Genomic DNA, 16225 nt, shown 5'->3' with positions numbered 1-16225 from the left:
TGTCTTGATATATGTTCACTTCATCCCGCTTGCATCTTTGTCTCGTTGTCAATTCAAGCTGTCCATGTTCCCGCTTCCGCTGTACGCCCTCTATCAATATCGTAGCACTCCGCCTTCCCTCATGCATCACCTGCAATCACTCATTATCATCACTATCCTCCTCATCCACCACCATCTCCTCCTCCATCCTCCTCAGTTCCTCCTCCGCCTCCCGGTTCTGCCTCACCAACTCCTCATACGCCTCCCTCTCCCTCTTCTCCCTCGCCAACCTCTCAGCCTCCTCCGCCATCTTCCTCAGCCTCTCCACTTCCTCCCTCTTCGCCCTCTCCTCGGCTTCCAGCTTCGCCTTCTTGCGAGCAGCCTTCTCCGCCTTCCTCGCTTCTTTGGCCTTCTCCAGCCTCTCCTGTTCCGCGGCGATCTTTGCTTTCTTCTCATCCAGCTCTGCCTTCATCCTTGCCATCCTTTCCTCGTGGGACTCTGTGTCCGTCTTTGGCTTCTTGGCTGGCGAGTTCTCCGAACGAGCAGATGATGCCATGGTGGCTGCTGAGCGCTTGAGAGAGAGGTCCGGAGAGTGAGAAGGGGCGGCTGGTGCTGCCATCGGTGGAGCCGTTTCTCGAGCTGAAGAGGTGGCTTTTGGGAGCGCTGCAAAGGGTGTGGTGGCGTGCTTAGGGCCTTTGCGTGGGAGAAGCGGCGGAGGAGCCATGGTCGTTTGATCCCCAGTCTTCTGCTGAGCTGGTTGTTGTTCAGTCTCACAAGCAGCACCATCGCCTTCCTGCCCTACAAACAGCGGTGACCCCTCTCTACCCTTGCCCGCGCCATGCTGCTGCCCGATCGGGCTGCCGCGCCAGCTCGATCCGTCCGCCGCCTGCATGAGGACGAAATCTGGCCCGCTCTTGAAGCAGATCTCCTGTGCAGTCATCAACCCCACGTTTTGGGGGATGGCGTGGTCGTCGCAGTACTGTGCGAGCTTCTCCAAGGGGATGGAGCCGCCTGGGGAAGCCAGAGACCTGATCTCCTCATATGAGATCTCATACCGTGGGGAAGGAGAAGTCAGCTTGGCCTTGGATTTGGCACCGAGGATGCTGTTGCCGAGATTTAGGCCGTTGAAGGGGCTCTTCTCTGCAGGGCTGCTGGCGGTTGGTGGTTTCACAGTCGGTGAAGTGGCGTGAAAGGGCTTTCGAGGCTGGAGAAGAGTGTATGGACCCGGCGTAGCGCTATAGCTCGCTTTTCCAGCTGCAGAGTTCACACCAGTCGATACGCCGCTTCTCGGTGACGATAAGGCTGGCGATGCTGCTGTAGTCGGTGTTGCCATCTGCTGGAAGGGCTCTGGGCCGAAGAGGTCGTTCTCCTGCTCATCGAGCTGATAGCCGCCACTATAGTCATTGTCATGACCATGTGGGAGGTCCTCAAAGCTTGGAGAAGGACGCAAAGGCAGCGATGTGTCCTGGCCTACGAACAGACCATCCGACTCTTCACCTGGCGACCTCTCCGGCGCCGGCACAAGCTCTGGCTGCTTGGCTGGCCGGCGGTTGGCAGGCCGTGAGGCTGATCCTGGTGAAAAGTCGTCGATGTTCACCCACTCGCTTGATTCGCCTGCATCCGCCTCTTCTCCACTATGCAACCCCCGAACACCCTGCTTCACTCCTTGAGCTGATCCTCCAAGTCGCTTGCTAGGCGTGGGATCAACATGCACAAACTCTTCTCCCTCTTTAGTCACCAACTTCTGCCACCGATCTGGCCGTGGTATGGCTCCTGCAGCTTTGATGATGTGCTTGCTGCGGTAGTAGAAGATGAAAGTAGCCCACGGCTCTTTGCCGAACCGTGTCTGCTGAAAGTGGCGTCTGTGTTTCGCCTGCTTGTCGAGAGCAACATTGCCGTTGGTAGTTCTGACAGCGAGTTCGTAATCGGGCTCTATGCCGCCATTCGAGATGATGTCTCCGGTCCGCTCGAACCAGGAGCCGCAAGTCATATCGTCATATTTCATGACGAAATTCTCCTCAACTTTTTGGTTGAGAGAGACGACGACGGTCAAACTGCCAACACCCACCTTGTACCCATCGCTTTTCATGCTTTGAAGCATATTGTGCAGCTGATGACCGCCCTTTATCAGAGGCTTGACCACAATATCTCCTTCGACTACCGTTGCATCCTGCGCCACTGGAACATGGAACACCTTTCCGTAGTTGAGAGTCCGCGGTTGGTAACACTTCAGCTCTCCCTCGGTGGATCCTTCAATGCGCTTGTCGAGCACGAATGACCCATCCGCGAGCAGGTCGAAGCAGGTATGCAATACTGTGCCGTTGAACTCTCCTTTCAGTGTAATGACGTCTCCGAGTGACACCGGAACGAAGCACTCCAGAGTATCCATGGGGTGTTTGGCGAAGTGGGACTCTGTCGGTAAGATGTACTCCGGGCATGGGACACCATTGGCGCATACCACTAGGGTGCAATTCTGATCGGTGTTGGGCTTGGCGCACTTCATGTCGGCGGTTGGCGGCTGTCTTGGTATGGGCGGTGCTGATGTTGGAGTGGATGGGAGCAAAGGCCGAAGGTGTGTGAAATTGTTTGGTAGTGGAAGGTCGGAGGTGGACGTTGTTTGCTGGTAGAGAAAGGATTTGAGGCGGTCCTTTTTGGCGTCGCGGCGCTAATGGAGCTGGGTCACCATGTCAACATATGATTCTCAACGGCAGGTCTGTGCGTGCGCAACCAAGCATGTGCGTTGGCATGTGCTTGCTCGTGTGCTTGCTTACCAAAGGAGTGTTTTCGCTTTTTTCTTTGTGGGTGGTGGAGGTGTCGCCGGTATGTGGATGTCTCGATAACGGTATAGGATGTAGCCGGAGAGAAGAGGTCGAGTTGAGAGGAAGGCTGTCGGGAGTTCTGGGATGCTACCGGCGCAATCGAGATGAGAAGTGGTCGAGCCTAATGTCAAGGCTGGCGACCAGAGTTGAGAGAAGGGCTGTCGGAGGTTCGGGGACGCCGCCGGCGCAATCGAGACGAGGGGCAAAATGTTCGGGATCGAGGTGGCGGAGAGATGGTGTCTGGTCTCAATTCGTGACGTCCCGGCGCATCGGACTGAATGGCTATTGAAGTAGGCGTACTTTTTTAGGGGTATGGTAGTGTCAGTGGGTGTTCGGATATGTGTTGGAAGGAGGAGTTGTGTCGTGTCTGTGGTGTAAGATGCTTGGTGTTGGAAGCAAGCTTTTTATGTAGAGCTGAATACCTGCAAGCCTCGTGATTAGCCTGTCCCGCGCGTTGAGATGGAGAGCAAATGATGCGAAAGTATCCGTGATTCCACGGGCGTTGGGTGAATTGCACGTTCTCGAACTTTGGAGCCCATAAGATACGGCGGGTGAGTGGGCGTGGGACGAAGCTGTAGCAAAGCCAAACTGGCTCAGGCTGGTCGGATGGAGTGACGTTAAACAGGATGCTGCAGTGGGTTATGTTACGGTTAAAGCTCTCAAATACCTGGACAGTACAATGGAAGTAGAAGACGGATTCAAGCAGAAGTGTCTCAAACCTTCAAGCTCCGTACAGATGGATACAGAAGCACGTAGCATGTAATCGTCCCGCCCAAAAAGCACAAGGGTATATCCGGCAGCAACTCCTAGCTCACTCTCAGCTCCGCCATTTCCTAAACAACGAAGCGAAAGTTCTGGCTCTGAATTAACCACCTCCTCCCATGATCTTGCTTTCCTGTGCCTCTCCCTCCAACCTCCTCCTTGTTTGGCACGAGCACCATGCTATCACTGAACCCCCTCACAGGCCCTTCTTTCCGCTCATGCAGTCGCACAAATCCGCTGACTTGCACGACCAGGCTCATGTTCCGCTCAGCGTCGCGCTTGCTGGGCTTGTCACCCAAGCTCGCCATGCTCGGGTTCATGACGTGCACATTGACAGACTGCGGCTCAAAGTGCGTCCACGGCATCTGCTTCTCGAAGCGCTCCTGGAAGATTGATGCATCCTGGAGCACCTCTCCGTTGTAGCTGATGTGCGGAACACCACGGCCGTTTACGATGGGTGCTGTTGGTACGTAGAAGGATTTGATCTGATTGCGGGACCCGTCGAGTGCTGTGTAATACGCGTCGACGAACTGTTCGCCGGTGTCTGTAGACACGCGCGTGTAGTCCGTTTCCGTGAGAGTCGCCATGTTGATGGTGGAGGAATGAGAAGATGGACGTGATGTCTGATGTGAAGTCGATCCAAAGCCGGCGCCAAGATTTCACGAGCGGGAAGAGCCGTTGGCGAACCCACTAAGACGGAATTGTTGGACGACCGCATTGGACTCGACAAGACCAGCGACGACACCTTCGACACCACCTGACACCACACCACACCAGTCGCCCACCATGCCGAAGGAAGTCACCGACATCAAGAACTTCATCGAGATCTGCCGACGGAAGGATGCCTCCTGTACGTCCACCTAGAACCTCCACTCGCGGACGCAATGAATCGCAACGAGGGATTGGCGACACATCTGAGTAGATGGCTGACGAGATGATACAGCCGCGCGGATAAAGAAGAACAAGAAGGTGGGAGGCAGCGCGCAGACCAAGTTCAAGGTCCGCTGCAAGCGTCACCTCTACACTCTCGTGCTCAAGGATTCGGACAAGGCGGAGAAGCTGAAGCAGAGTCTGCCACCAAGTACGTGCCGCTGATGCAGTGAACGTCGCTGTTGGATGTGAAGTGAGGAGGGCAACAGCTAATGGGTTCGGACCACAGGCCTCCAGATCAGCGAGACACCGAAGAAGAACGCCAAGGGCAAGCGGATCGCGAAGTCATGAGCGGAATGAGAGGAGGTCGCATGAAGGCGTTCGGGAGGATGCGTGTGGACATGACTGAGCAGTGAATCATGGGCTGAAGTGCAGCGGTAGCGGCATCACACTCTACAAGAAACAAGTCCAACAATCCAAACCAGCGCAACGGCTTCGACCATTTTCCCACATTCGACTTTCAAGAGGACAGTATCTGCCGGTTTCTAATGGTGAGCACCTTACGTTGTATATTCAAAGTGCGAGTCTCAGTAGTTTCCACTTTTCATTCCCCCTTGACGCCAAATCGATATCCCTCCCCCCTATCCAAATACACCACCCCACTCTCCAACCCTGCCTCTTGAACCGCCTTCTTAAAGTCCTCCAATGGGCTCAGAAACACATCATAGTCATCGTAATGGATCGGCACCGTAACATCCGGCTTCACCAACTGCATCAGCTTCACGCCCTGCTGTGCATCCATCGTCACCATCAACAGCGGAACTTTCGGGCTCGGGATCGTGGTGCCGCCCAAATGCACGAGCATGAGATCGATGGGCTTGTCGGCGTTGGTGTACTTCTCTGGGATCTGCTTGAGGTCGTCGACGAGCAGAGTATCGCCGGAGATGTAGATCCTGTAGCCACAGTTGAAGGCGGAATCGGTGGAGTAGCCAAGCTCAAGCATCCAACCGTTGGTCGGTGGGACGGCGGAAAGGAGGTCGTTGGCTACGCTGAGAGGACCGGGTGGGACGTGTTTGCCGGGCATGCCTGTGACTTTGACCGCAGGCACAGACGCAGAGGCACCAGAGCTTGAGATGTTCATAGTAGCGGACTCCCAGAAGTCAAGATCATGGACTGCAGTGAACTTTTCGTCATCAGACTTCTTGTCCTGCAAGCACTCTTTCGCGTGCGGTGTCGTGACGATGGGCAGATCTCGTCGTAGCTCAGCTTCGACTTTCTGATCGAAGTGGTCGGCATGGTAGTGGCTCAGGAGTACCACATCAACGTTCGGCAGGTCCTCTAGATCAATGGCAGGGTTGGTCTGGCGGGTTCCTTGGACTCCGGGCCCGAGGTGGACGTGGTCACCTGCGTGGAGGAAGTTGGGGTCTGTTAGGATCCTGATGCCTTGCCATTCTAGGACTGTTGTTGCGGTGCCGATGAAGCGGAGGTGGGCGTTCTCGTTGCCATCGCTGCCTCGAGGGTGGATGTGGGTGTGTTTTGCCTCTGGTAGGTTTGGGGAAGGTGTCGCGCCTGACCGCAGGGGAGACTTTTGCTGGCGAGGATCGAGGTTGAGAGTATGCTTTGGTACTTCCAGGTTGGTCATTTTGGTAATAATGTATTCTCTTTGTATTGTATCTTTCGTGATGATGGGAAGTGTGATTTAACTACCTGTCGAGACTTACACATAGATGAATGCTGGTCAAGTTTACGTGTGCCATCGCTTCAAATGCCTCTCGATGTGGCAATCATGATGCCACTTACCTTTCGGCTGCACCTCACCGTTGACAATGACTTTGGTGAGTATACTGTGAAATGCCGTAGAAGTTGAGTCTCGTTTTGAAAGCATGATTCAAGCTTTGAGGACTATGTAAACAAACACAATGATCTTTGGCCGCGTTGCTCAAGTTCTCTAGACGCTTGGTGCCACAGCTAGGTAAGCAACCATGTCAAGGAAGAAATCTTGAGAGCAGAATCAACATCTCCAAATCAGTGAGCCTTCCGCATGGCTCTGGCCATGTGAGCTCCCAATAATGACGTCCGGCTCCATAGCTGCATAGCTACCATGATGAGTTCTCCTAGGCAGGACCCAAGCCAACGACCTCAGCACAGTCCGGAGAGTACCAGATCCTGCTGAGGAGAAGTCCGCGCCACCTCTCCAACGCCCTATCCCTACTCCGTCGACACCACCGCCCTGATCCACTCTTCTGAAGCATACTTCAGCTCCAGCACCTCCAACTTCGGCCAACCCTTCTCCTTCGCCCACGGCATGTCCTCCTCCGTCACCGGCATGTACGTGAAGTAGTCCAGCTTAGCGTTGAGATTGGCGTGCATTCTGGTGTAAGCGTGGTCTTTGAAGAAAGAGTCGTCAATCTCGTCCTCTCCATCGACCTCACCGTCTTCCACGCTTCCCAGGTCCTGCTCGACACTCTCATCTTCCGTCTCTTCCGTCTTCGAAGTGTCGTCGCTGCTCTCCGCACACTTCATGAGCTTCTCACGCTCTGTGTACTCCTCGCAGCGGCTACAATCACAGCGATGGTGGTAGGCGTGGCGGTCTTCCGGGCGTGGAGGGAGTCCGTTCTCGATAATCTCGGCAGCCCTGCGCGCCAGCGACCTCAAGCTCCCAGCAATCTGTTTCGGAGCATCGGGCGGCAGCTGATAGATGTGCGTGAACTTCTCTGCCGCTTTCTTCCCGAAGAGACTGGTCGACTTTCCCTCCTTGTGAGCCTGCAAGATGGCCTCACACGCAATACGCAGAGAGCCCGCTCGAACATCCCCACAAGCCCTCAACTTCATCTTCTTGCCGCTTTCGCCATAAACAATATAGTTCCAGTGCGCCGTCCCGTGCATGTTGTGATCCAGTGTCTCGCGGAAGATCGACTTCGCCAACCAGTGACACCTGCTGCTGGGATCCTTTGGCACGGTATCCGTCAAGAGCATGGTTGTACGGACCTTCGGACCTTTGAACTTGCAGCTCTTGTGAGCGTTCGACTGGTACTCGAAGAGAGCAAGTTTGCGCAGTTTGTCCTCGACCTCGCGCATGTGATCGTGGAGCAAAGCAGACTTCTCCAAAATCACGCAGCTGACGTCTGGAGAGAAGTTCGTGTGGTAGCGGATACCGCCAGCCACCGTCATCTGGCCAACGACGTGACGAAGAGCTTCAGCAAAGATGTTTTCGTGGCGGAGCTTGACCAATAAACGCAGGAAGAAGCTGGGACGGTCGCGAACCTCTTTCCAGAGCCCGTGGAAATCCTCGAAGAGTGAGCCGAGAGACCGAGCAATGCTGGGGAGGAACTCGTAGTAGTCCGCCAAAGCACGGATTTCGACGACGGTTATGAGCTCAGCCTCTCTGCCCTCGTAGCCATCTTCGTCCAAGCCGAGATCGAAGGGTTGTTGGAACAGGAGCGAGAACATTAGCTTGTGCATGTAGACACTCTGCTCCCTAAATTTCCGCGACTTCGCTGCGATGCTTGCTGGTGATCACTGAAAGCTTGTACAACTCCTTTATCAGACCTGACCAATGGAAAGCGCAGGCATAGTTGATTCCACGAGATCGGACTTCTTGGACGGTTGACGGCGCGGAGTCACCCTTATCGGCTGTTGGTAGATGTCAGAACAAGTGCAGAGTGACGACTCACCTCGTCGGTCAGGATGAACGTCTCCTCATCGTACGCCAGCTTGTAGTCGAAGACCGTGACACTCTCGCCGGTAGACGGGTGCAAGATCTCGCGACTGCTACCGAAGCAGGTGTGCCCGAACCCCGCAGCAAAGCGCGGCGAAGCCTTGCTCAGCACGCGTTTTGGCAAGATCAGAATGTCTTTTTACCTCTCCGAGAGCCGGATGACGACGTTGCCATCCTGGTACTTGAGCGCGGATGGTTCCAAGCCGAGCGAGAGGTCCGGGAATGCGGCCGCAAGCAGATTGGTGTCCGCTTGAGTGCCGGCCATCTTGCTTGCCAAATGGTAGTACGGAGGTGAAAAAGGGCAGGAGGTGAAGAAAGAGCTTCGAAGCCGTGAAGAGTGGAAGCAGGCGCGAGGTAACCGACCGAAGCAGATGTGCTAGGTCGAGTGGTGTGTGTCAGTGGTAGTACGCCGATGCTGTCGTGGTTCGAAGGGATGTGGTTGTGTGTAGAGTTATTGATGGAAACTTGGTGGGTGGAGCCGGAAGATATAGCAGTTTGTCGAGTGATATATCGCATCGTTGAGCAGCAACTTGAAACGAGCCAGTCCGAATAGGAAAAGCTCTCATCCAAATTGGCTTAGCTCGGTGAATGCAGAGGCCATGCGCCGGGCCAGCGAGAGCATGTGAGCATAGATTCCATAAGTGAATAGCCAGTTACGTCACCGTTAGGAGATGCACGGCATCGTAACACCCTCGGCAGGATGAAGGGGGGCCCGGAATAGAGAGCAGCCGGCGCCGGGTGAAAGTGGAAAGCGGTCTGTATTTTATCGCAGCTGCGAATGTTTGGTCCGTTGAAGACGATGGTATCTGGTACTTAGCAAAGATAGCAATAGCATACAACCGACAGAACAAAGCGCTCAAACCCAACAAAGAACGCCATCGCTCATGCCATGCAAGTATGATACAAGCCGAAACAACAACAAACACTTACAAAGCAACGCTCACGCTTGAACGACCTGCGGTCCCTCCGCTGCCTCCTTCCCAGTAACCGGGTCCCGTCCCGCCTCCGCCTGCAAAGGCTTCTCCGCCTCCGGCGCCGCAGCAGCAGCCGGTTCTTCTGCCTTCCCAGCCTTTGGCTCGGGCGTCTGACCGGCAGGATCAGGCACGACTATCTTCTCCAGTGTGGGTGTCTGCTTGGCTGCAGCGTCGTCTGCTCGCGTCTCGACTTTCGGGTTGGGAGATTCGAGTAGCTTGCCATTGGTATCGCGGGGCTTGCGCTCCCAGCCAGTCTTAAAAAGTTTGCCGAGCTGGAAGCGCGGGAAGGCGTGAGCTTCGGTGTTGAAGACGACGTCGGTGAGGGGCAGGATGTCGGTGGGGGAGAAGAGGAGGTAGAAGTATTTTAGAGTTTCGGCCTGCAGCAGATGTTAGCGAAGGTTTGTCGTTAGCGGACGAGAGAGGAGGGAAGACATACCAGCCAAAAGCTCTCCATGTTATCCTTCTGAGGCGGCGGTGTCGTCAATACGGACGTCAGACTCGTATAGCCAGTTCCGTCTTCCACGGCCGTCCACTTGACGAAGCTCTCAAACATCTCCCAGCCCCAATTCCTGTACTTCTCGTCGCCCGTAATACGCCACATGTAGAACAGACTCTCGATGGTCTCCGGTCGCTGCAGGTTGTGCGCGTCCGCGCCTTTGATCATGAAGTCTTCGTGGCCAACGAATTCATCCCCAAGCCCCGACGTGTCGAAGGCTGCTGGCGGGGTGGGTCTGTTATCAGCGGTGAACTCCTCGTACATCAACGGTGGGTCATGAAGGTTGAAGTGCGTGATTTCTCCTGCGAGACCAATTGGTGAGGTCTTGTACATGCCCCAGCAGGTGTTCATGAGCTCTTCTGCCAGCCGCATGTCTTCGTCCTGGCGAGGGCCCCAGTTGGGCTGAGCCTTAGCTTGATTGAGTGGTAGACCTCCAGTCGCAGCGAGAGCGATGGTGCCGGGCATGAAGCAGACGAGGTGGTCCATCTTCGGACTGAGCTTACCGCCAAGTCCATTTGGCCTCTCGGCTAGGACAGTGAAGTTCGACGGGGCGCTGTAGGTGATGAGATTCTTCTTGACGCCAGCTAGGGTTTCGTTCCACATGGCTTGGTACACCGGCTCTTGCTGTGATGTCTGCAGGAATTGCTTGATCAGGTACTCGTAGTAGCTGTCTCCTCTGCTGCCGAGTCTGATGTTCTCGCCACGGAAGTTGCCACTGTCGGCGTAGATGAAGATGGGTACCAGACCGTCTTTCGCGTTGTTGTCGTCGACCACTTGCATGACATGCTCAGCGTGCTCCCAGTAGTTGTTCTCGCCAGTCAGGTTTGCCAGATACTTCATCTCGAGCTGCAGAGTAGTTGCTTCAGCCGTTGATGAAGCACCGCCGTCCGCATGGGAAGGTATGCCCAGCTGAGTGTGCAAGTTGACGCTTGCTAGTGGTACTCCCGACGTTGTCTCGTAAGCTCCCAATAGCCGGTCAGCAAGGTCCGTAGCCTTTTCGATGTACAGATCATCGCCAAGGTCGTCGTCAACCATCGCATAGGTCTCCTCAACCCTGTTGCTGAGGTAGTGAGCCGACAGCAATCCACCAAGCATCCGAATAGTCGTCTCGAAAGTATTGACATCGTGATCTTGATCATAAGTCAAGTTATGGTGTATCCACTGCCGGGCCTGCGCAACCTCATCCGTAAGGTTCATGATCATCATCGTGTCCAAAGCATCCACAATGATCCAGCCCATGCCGTTCGGCACCATCTGCCTCTTGCCCTTGCTGACCGGATGGAACTCGTCGTGGCCCCATGCGTATTTGTTGTACCCATCGAAAGATAACTTGAATGCCTCCTTGACCTTCTGCGCTCTCGAGTTCCAGTCCAAGGCCGCACCTCCTCCTCCCCCGAACCACGATGTCTTGCTCTCCGTCTTCTGTGTCGCGGGTGCCTCATCCCTCGTAAAGTACGACAGCGGCGACAGTATCCCAAACCACCAACTTATGACCGCAAACGTCGTCAGCACCGCCGCAACGGTCCTCTTCTGCTTCCACCAAGCCACCTTCCTCCTGCTTCCCGGGTATGAAAACGGCTTGTCCTTGTACATCGGCAGCCCATCCTTCTTTTCGCCCCCAAAGAGCCCGCTGACCGTCTCGCTAATGCCATTACCGCTCGAAGAAGTACTCGGCGCATATTTCGACTGCGCACTCTGCCATTGCTCGGGATGCCGCTGCGTCGGTCCATTCTGAAAGTTGGGCGCGTAGGACGACATGCTCGCTGCCGCCTCGTTGGACACCTCCTGCAACACGTTCCGCCCTACTTCGGCCGCTTTGTTCGCTCCCCGTGCGAGATGTTCTCCTAGATTCGAGGCGCGTGACTGGAGGATCGAAAGAGCTGGTCCAGGAATTCGTCGTAGATTGAACGGGTCGCGGTTGTTCATACCAGTCTCTTCATTTTACTTCCAATACCGACTGTCCTAAAGGAATGACAAGAAGTGTATAGTCCTGCATTCTTACTTTACTCCGTTCACATGCTGCCAGCTGGTCCAACCGGGGCCCATATGCAGGGATGAAGTCGATGGCTAGGAAGGACCGAGCCGCGTTAGCAGCTGCCTGATTCGGGCGCCACGTGACGATAGACGTCAACTTCAAGGCAACTTGTCCTCCCAAATCGTAAACATCTGTCGAGCTAAGTCAAGCTCTCGAAATTGCAACATCACTCGACTCTTGCCTACATAACTCTTCTGCCAACTGATAACGACCCAACGCAAAAATGCCAACCCCAATAGACAAAGCAATGCAATCACGAGTCCTCTCCCCCTTCCTCTTCCCTTCTTTCTCTCTCACTCCCGACTAACACAATTCCACAGAACCTCTTCCTAGGTTTCGCAGGCCTAGTAACAGCCGTAGCCGCCTGGTCGATCTGGGGCCAAGACATGTTTCCTTCCCAGCCCGAACCAACCGGCGAGCCAGAGACTTGGACTACCGAGGAGATGAAGGCATGGTTGAGCAAGGTACGCCGATTTCCTGGGATGAATAGCAGCGGTGGCGGTCGTACTGATGGGGGCCTGTAGCGAAATCTTTACGTAGGCGGGGCGGAGACGAGGGAGGAATTGGTGGCGATGGTGAGGGCGGCGGGGCGGAGATGAGAGAGGGTTGATGGGAGGGGCGTTGAGGCGATTAGGGCTTGATGTCGCGGGCCTTTTGGCTCGGACAGCACGTCGCTTCCAAGAATGATTCAACGTTATAAACGTCTCTAGGCTCTAATCTTTGGTCTACGCAGGGCAATGCAATCAACGCAATATAGAGCAACGCCACGTAGCCCAGCCTCAGTCACCTCCAACCACCTACTTACTCAAGCTTCTTCCTCCCCCCAATCTTGTCCGGCTCCGCCTTCGCCATCACCCACCCCCGCTCCACAAACTTCAACCCCTCATCAATCGCAATAATCGGCACACTCCAACCCATCACAATATACCACTCATCCCACCCCAACGGCACGATGCCGAAAATCGTCTGCAAGATCGGCGTGTACAGCAGGATGAAGTGCAGAACCATTGAGAGGGTGATGGCGTAGACGAGGATCATGTTCTTCCATAGCGGGAGAGTTAAGAGAGATTCGGAGGAGGAGAGCGCGTTCATGGCGTTGAGCATTTCGATGACGACGAGGATGGAGAGGGAGACGGTGGAGGCGGTTTTCGCCGGGGTGGTAGTGAAGATGGCGCAGTCGATTTGGGGGAATGAGGAGGCGCAGCGGTGGAAGTGTGTCTGTGGCGTCTTTGTTAGTGCATGAAGGATTGGAAGGGAATGGAAGGGAACGTACGAGTTGGTAAAAGGTGATTTGGGGTCCACCTTCGTAGTACATGAACCACCATGCATACCCGCCTACCGTGGCCAGGCCGACGTAAGTGCCGATGACCATGTAGCGGAAGAAGAGCCAGCCTCCTACGAGAGGCTCGTCGCGTTTCCGGGGTGGTCGGCGCATCACGTCGTGGTCCTTGGGGTTGAAGCTCAATGCCGTAGCGGGCAGTCCATCCGTCACCAGGTTGACCCAGAGTAGCTGTACCGGGATCAGAGCCTCCGGCATGCCCAGCGCAGCGGTCAGGAAGATCGAGACCACCTCACCGATGTTGGACGAGATCAAGTATCGGATGAACTGCTGCGTGTTGTTGTATATGCTGCGGCCTTCCTCAACAGCCGTCTCGATCGTCGCGAAGTTGTCGTCCGCTAGCACCATATCTGCTGCAAGCTTCGCGACATCAGTACCCGTGCCCATCGCCACACCAATGTCGCTCTTCTTCAGAGCTGGAGCGTCGTTGACACCATCGCCAGTCATGGCCACGACTTCGCCTGCGGTCTGCAGCAGATCGACAAGCTTGGACTTGTGGCCTGGCTCTGTGCGTGAGAACAAGGAAGCAGTCTTCGCAGCCTGCAGCTTTTCGGTATCGGTTAGATCATCGAATTGGCGGCCAGTGTAACTCTTCCCCTTCAGATCCTCGTACTCGCCAAACACACCAATCTGTCTGCAGATCGTCTCTGCGGTGTTCTGGTTGTCGCCAGTGATGACGACGACTCTAATGCCAGCGTCCCTGCACTCTCGAATGCTTTGCGCCACCTCCGGTCGAGGCGGGTCAAGCATGCCTACGAGACCAAGCAGTGTCATTCCCTGCTCAAGCGTGGTGTATTCCTTCGACGTCTTGGCGTTTACGGTGAGCGGCGAGGTGACGTTGTCGACGCTGGCGAGCGCAATAACTCTGAGTCCACGGTTGCCGTACTCCGTCACCTCCTGGTTCAGCAGCTTGGTGAGCTTCTGATCCAGCTGCACCCTCTTGCCGTCCTTGCCAACCAAACAGTGCGTGCAGCGATCAAGGATCGACTCTGGAGCGCCCTTTACAAGCAGCTTCTTCGTCTTGTCCGAGTTACCCACGAGCACAGACATGCTCTTGCGGTCACGCGAGAACTCGTATGTCCGGAGCTTGGGTGCTGTGTCTTCGTAGTCCTGGCTGATGTAGTGGAGCAATTCCTCTGGCTTGAGACCTCGGCGCTTCGCGTTGAACGGAGCGTTCCTTGTTCCGATCTTCTCAACGAGCACTCGCAGAGCGCCTTCTGTAGGCTCACCCACGTTTTGGTACGTGCCAGCCTTTGTGTCATACGATAGCCTGGACTCGTTGCACACTGCTGCGACCTGCGTCATCTGGAGGATCGTGCTCGATGAAGCTGCGAGATCTTCCACAACCTTACCACCCTTCTTGATTGTGCCCTCAGGAGCAAAGCTTGTGCCTTCAACAGTAAGCTCTTCGAGTCCAGTCCCGGCTTCGTCAATGTACACGATCTTGTTGACGCTCATCTGGTTTGTCGTGAGCGTGCCAGTCTTGTCGGAGCAGATGACGCTGCAGCTGCCGAGCGTCTCCACGGATGGCAAAGACCTGACGATGGCGTTCTTCGCGGCCATCTTTCGGGTTCCAAGTGCTAGACAGGTGGTGATGACAACAGCAAGTCCTTCTGGAATGGCAGCCACTCCTAGAGACACCGCAATCTTGAGGTAATAGATGGCGCCTTTCGTCCAGGAACCTCCGTGAGACTCATCGTTGAAATGTTGGATGTTAATCAACCACACGAGGATACAGATGCCGCTGATAACTTTGGCCAAAGTATCGCCGAAGTCATTGAGCTTCTCCTTGAGGGGCGTGGGCTGGGAAATCTGGGCGGTGATAGACTCGTGGATGTCACCGATCGCCGTGTCGGATCCAGTCAAGACAACAATAGCGTGAGCATTGCCCGTAACCACAGTCGTTCCAGAGAACAGCATGTTGACCTGATCCTGCTTGACAGCCTGCTCATCCTTGATCGGCTGCGTATCCTTGATCACACTCTCGCTCTCTCCCGTCAAAATCGACTGATCCACCCGAAAGCTGTTGCTGAGTATACTCAACACCCTGCAATCTGCGGGTATCCTGTCCCCAACCGCCACATGGATAATATCTCCAGGCACCAGCTCATCAGCCTTGATCTCACTGACCATGCCATTCCTTAGCACCTTCGCCTTGTTCGCCGAGTACTCTTGTAATGCCGCGATGGCTTTTTCTGCCGAGCTCTCTTGACTCACGCCCACAATTGCGTTAAGAATGAGGATGGTCAAGATGACCAGAGGGTCGACGAAGGCTGTCCATCCTTCTTCTTGCTCGAAGAGCGCTAGAACGAATGATATCGCTGCTGAGCCGAGGAGAATGATTACGAGCTGATCTTTGAACTGCTCCAGCACGAGCTCCCATAAAGGCGTGGGAGGGTCTTCTGGTATCGAGTTCGGCCCATGCTTCGATCGTGATTGTTCGACCGCTTTGGCGGAGAGGCCAGTGTTCTCAGAGACGTCGAAGTGTTTCAGCACGTCGTCGGACGAGCGAACGTATGCGTTGTCCATGGCTGGTTGTGTTATGGAGTCCTCCAGTTGACCTGTTGGATTCTAGGTGGGATGGAGGGATGTGCTGTTATATGCGCAGGATTGACAGTCCCATGGTAGGTCTCCGGTGCATTCGTCAGCTAGATTCCTTCCGGCCACGTATTCAGTACCTGAGTAATAGGACGAGATCGAGTGCAGGAGTGTGAAGGCACGTGGGGGTAATTCTCCGCAATCGATGAAAGCACACCTGGCTTCTCGATCAGATTTTCCCAGAGCCGCATCTGAGATCGTCACCAGGATGCAGGAACCGATGATGTGTAACATGTGATTGGCTGGGAATACTACGGAAGGAAGTCCTGTCGGCAGTCGCGTCTCCCTTGACTTTGGTGCATGTCCTTCACATGTTTCTCTCTCCTGCGGTCCTTGACCTCCTTCGAAGCTTCGTGCTCCTTCCTGTTTCAGCGTGTCTGCTGGGAGATGTGTGAGACATGGTTCGGCTGGCGAGATTCTGGGCCCAAACGCTCGTTTGCAAGACAATGGCGTTGGAGAAGCCTCTTCGAGGGGTGTGGTGTTGGGTATTCTCGCACGGATAGAGGGCACCTGGATCTATCGTTCGGCTACCAAGAAATATAAGACCATGTCGCAAGGTAGGCTCCAAATGGTCGAGAAGATGCATGCGCTGGCAGGGCGACATTGGAGCGATAAGGGGATGGCGTGACATTATG

General features: G+C 55.0%; 7 protein-coding genes across 7 annotated transcripts; 1 reads left to right on the top strand and 6 right to left on the bottom strand.

Moving 5' to 3' along the window:
• Window positions 1-136: 136 nt before the first annotated feature.
• On the bottom strand, window positions 137-2482 carry LTR77_010242 (uncharacterized protein; the record flags this gene model as incomplete). Its single annotated transcript, XM_064807465.1, has 1 exon — window positions 137-2482. The coding sequence occupies one exon, from the start codon at window positions 2480-2482 to the stop codon at window positions 137-139; it is 2346 nt and encodes a 781-aa protein (XP_064654479.1).
• Window positions 2483-3631: 1149 nt separating this feature from the next.
• LTR77_010241 (uncharacterized protein) lies at window positions 3632-4147 on the bottom strand (the record flags this gene model as incomplete). The annotated part of the gene is made up of 1 exon (XM_064807464.1): window positions 3632-4147. One exon carries the CDS (start codon window positions 4145-4147, stop codon window positions 3632-3634), a length of 516 nt encoding a protein of 171 aa, XP_064654478.1.
• Window positions 4148-4346: 199 nt separating this feature from the next.
• Window positions 4347-4781, top strand: RPL38 (60S ribosomal protein L38; the record flags this gene model as incomplete). The annotated part of the gene is made up of 3 exons (XM_064807463.1): window positions 4347-4410; window positions 4504-4641; window positions 4720-4781. The coding sequence occupies 3 exons, from the start codon at window positions 4347-4349 to the stop codon at window positions 4779-4781; spliced, it is 264 nt and encodes an 87-aa protein (XP_064654477.1).
• A 253-nt stretch (window positions 4782-5034) lies between these two features.
• On the bottom strand, window positions 5035-6315 carry LTR77_010239 (uncharacterized protein; the record flags this gene model as incomplete). Its single annotated transcript, XM_064807462.1, has 2 exons — window positions 5035-6104; window positions 6231-6315. 2 exons carry the CDS (start codon window positions 6313-6315, stop codon window positions 5035-5037), a joined length of 1155 nt encoding a protein of 384 aa, XP_064654476.1.
• A 323-nt stretch (window positions 6316-6638) lies between these two features.
• LTR77_010238 (uncharacterized protein) lies at window positions 6639-8413 on the bottom strand (the record flags this gene model as incomplete). Its single annotated transcript, XM_064807461.1, has 4 exons — window positions 6639-7939; window positions 7985-8063; window positions 8105-8198; window positions 8292-8413. 4 exons carry the CDS (start codon window positions 8411-8413, stop codon window positions 6639-6641), a joined length of 1596 nt encoding a protein of 531 aa, XP_064654475.1.
• Window positions 8414-9088: 675 nt separating this feature from the next.
• On the bottom strand, window positions 9089-11544 carry MNS1 (mannosyl-oligosaccharide alpha-1,2-mannosidase; the record flags this gene model as incomplete). Its single annotated transcript, XM_064807460.1, has 2 exons — window positions 9089-9499; window positions 9559-11544. The coding sequence occupies 2 exons, from the start codon at window positions 11542-11544 to the stop codon at window positions 9089-9091; spliced, it is 2397 nt and encodes a 798-aa protein (XP_064654474.1).
• Window positions 11545-12454: 910 nt separating this feature from the next.
• On the bottom strand, window positions 12455-15521 carry LTR77_010236 (uncharacterized protein; the record flags this gene model as incomplete). The annotated part of the gene is made up of 2 exons (XM_064807459.1): window positions 12455-12871; window positions 12927-15521. 2 exons carry the CDS (start codon window positions 15519-15521, stop codon window positions 12455-12457), a joined length of 3012 nt encoding a protein of 1003 aa, XP_064654473.1.
• Between the last annotated feature and the right edge of the window lie 704 nt (window positions 15522-16225).

Source organism: Saxophila tyrrhenica (genome assembly GCF_035928015.1).
Source record: "Saxophila tyrrhenica strain CCFEE 5935 chromosome Unknown scaffold_21, whole genome shotgun sequence".
In the NCBI taxonomy this organism is placed as follows: Eukaryota; Fungi; Ascomycota; class Dothideomycetes; order Mycosphaerellales; family Extremaceae; genus Saxophila; species Saxophila tyrrhenica.
This window is presented reverse-complemented; position numbering and strand designations above follow the sequence as displayed.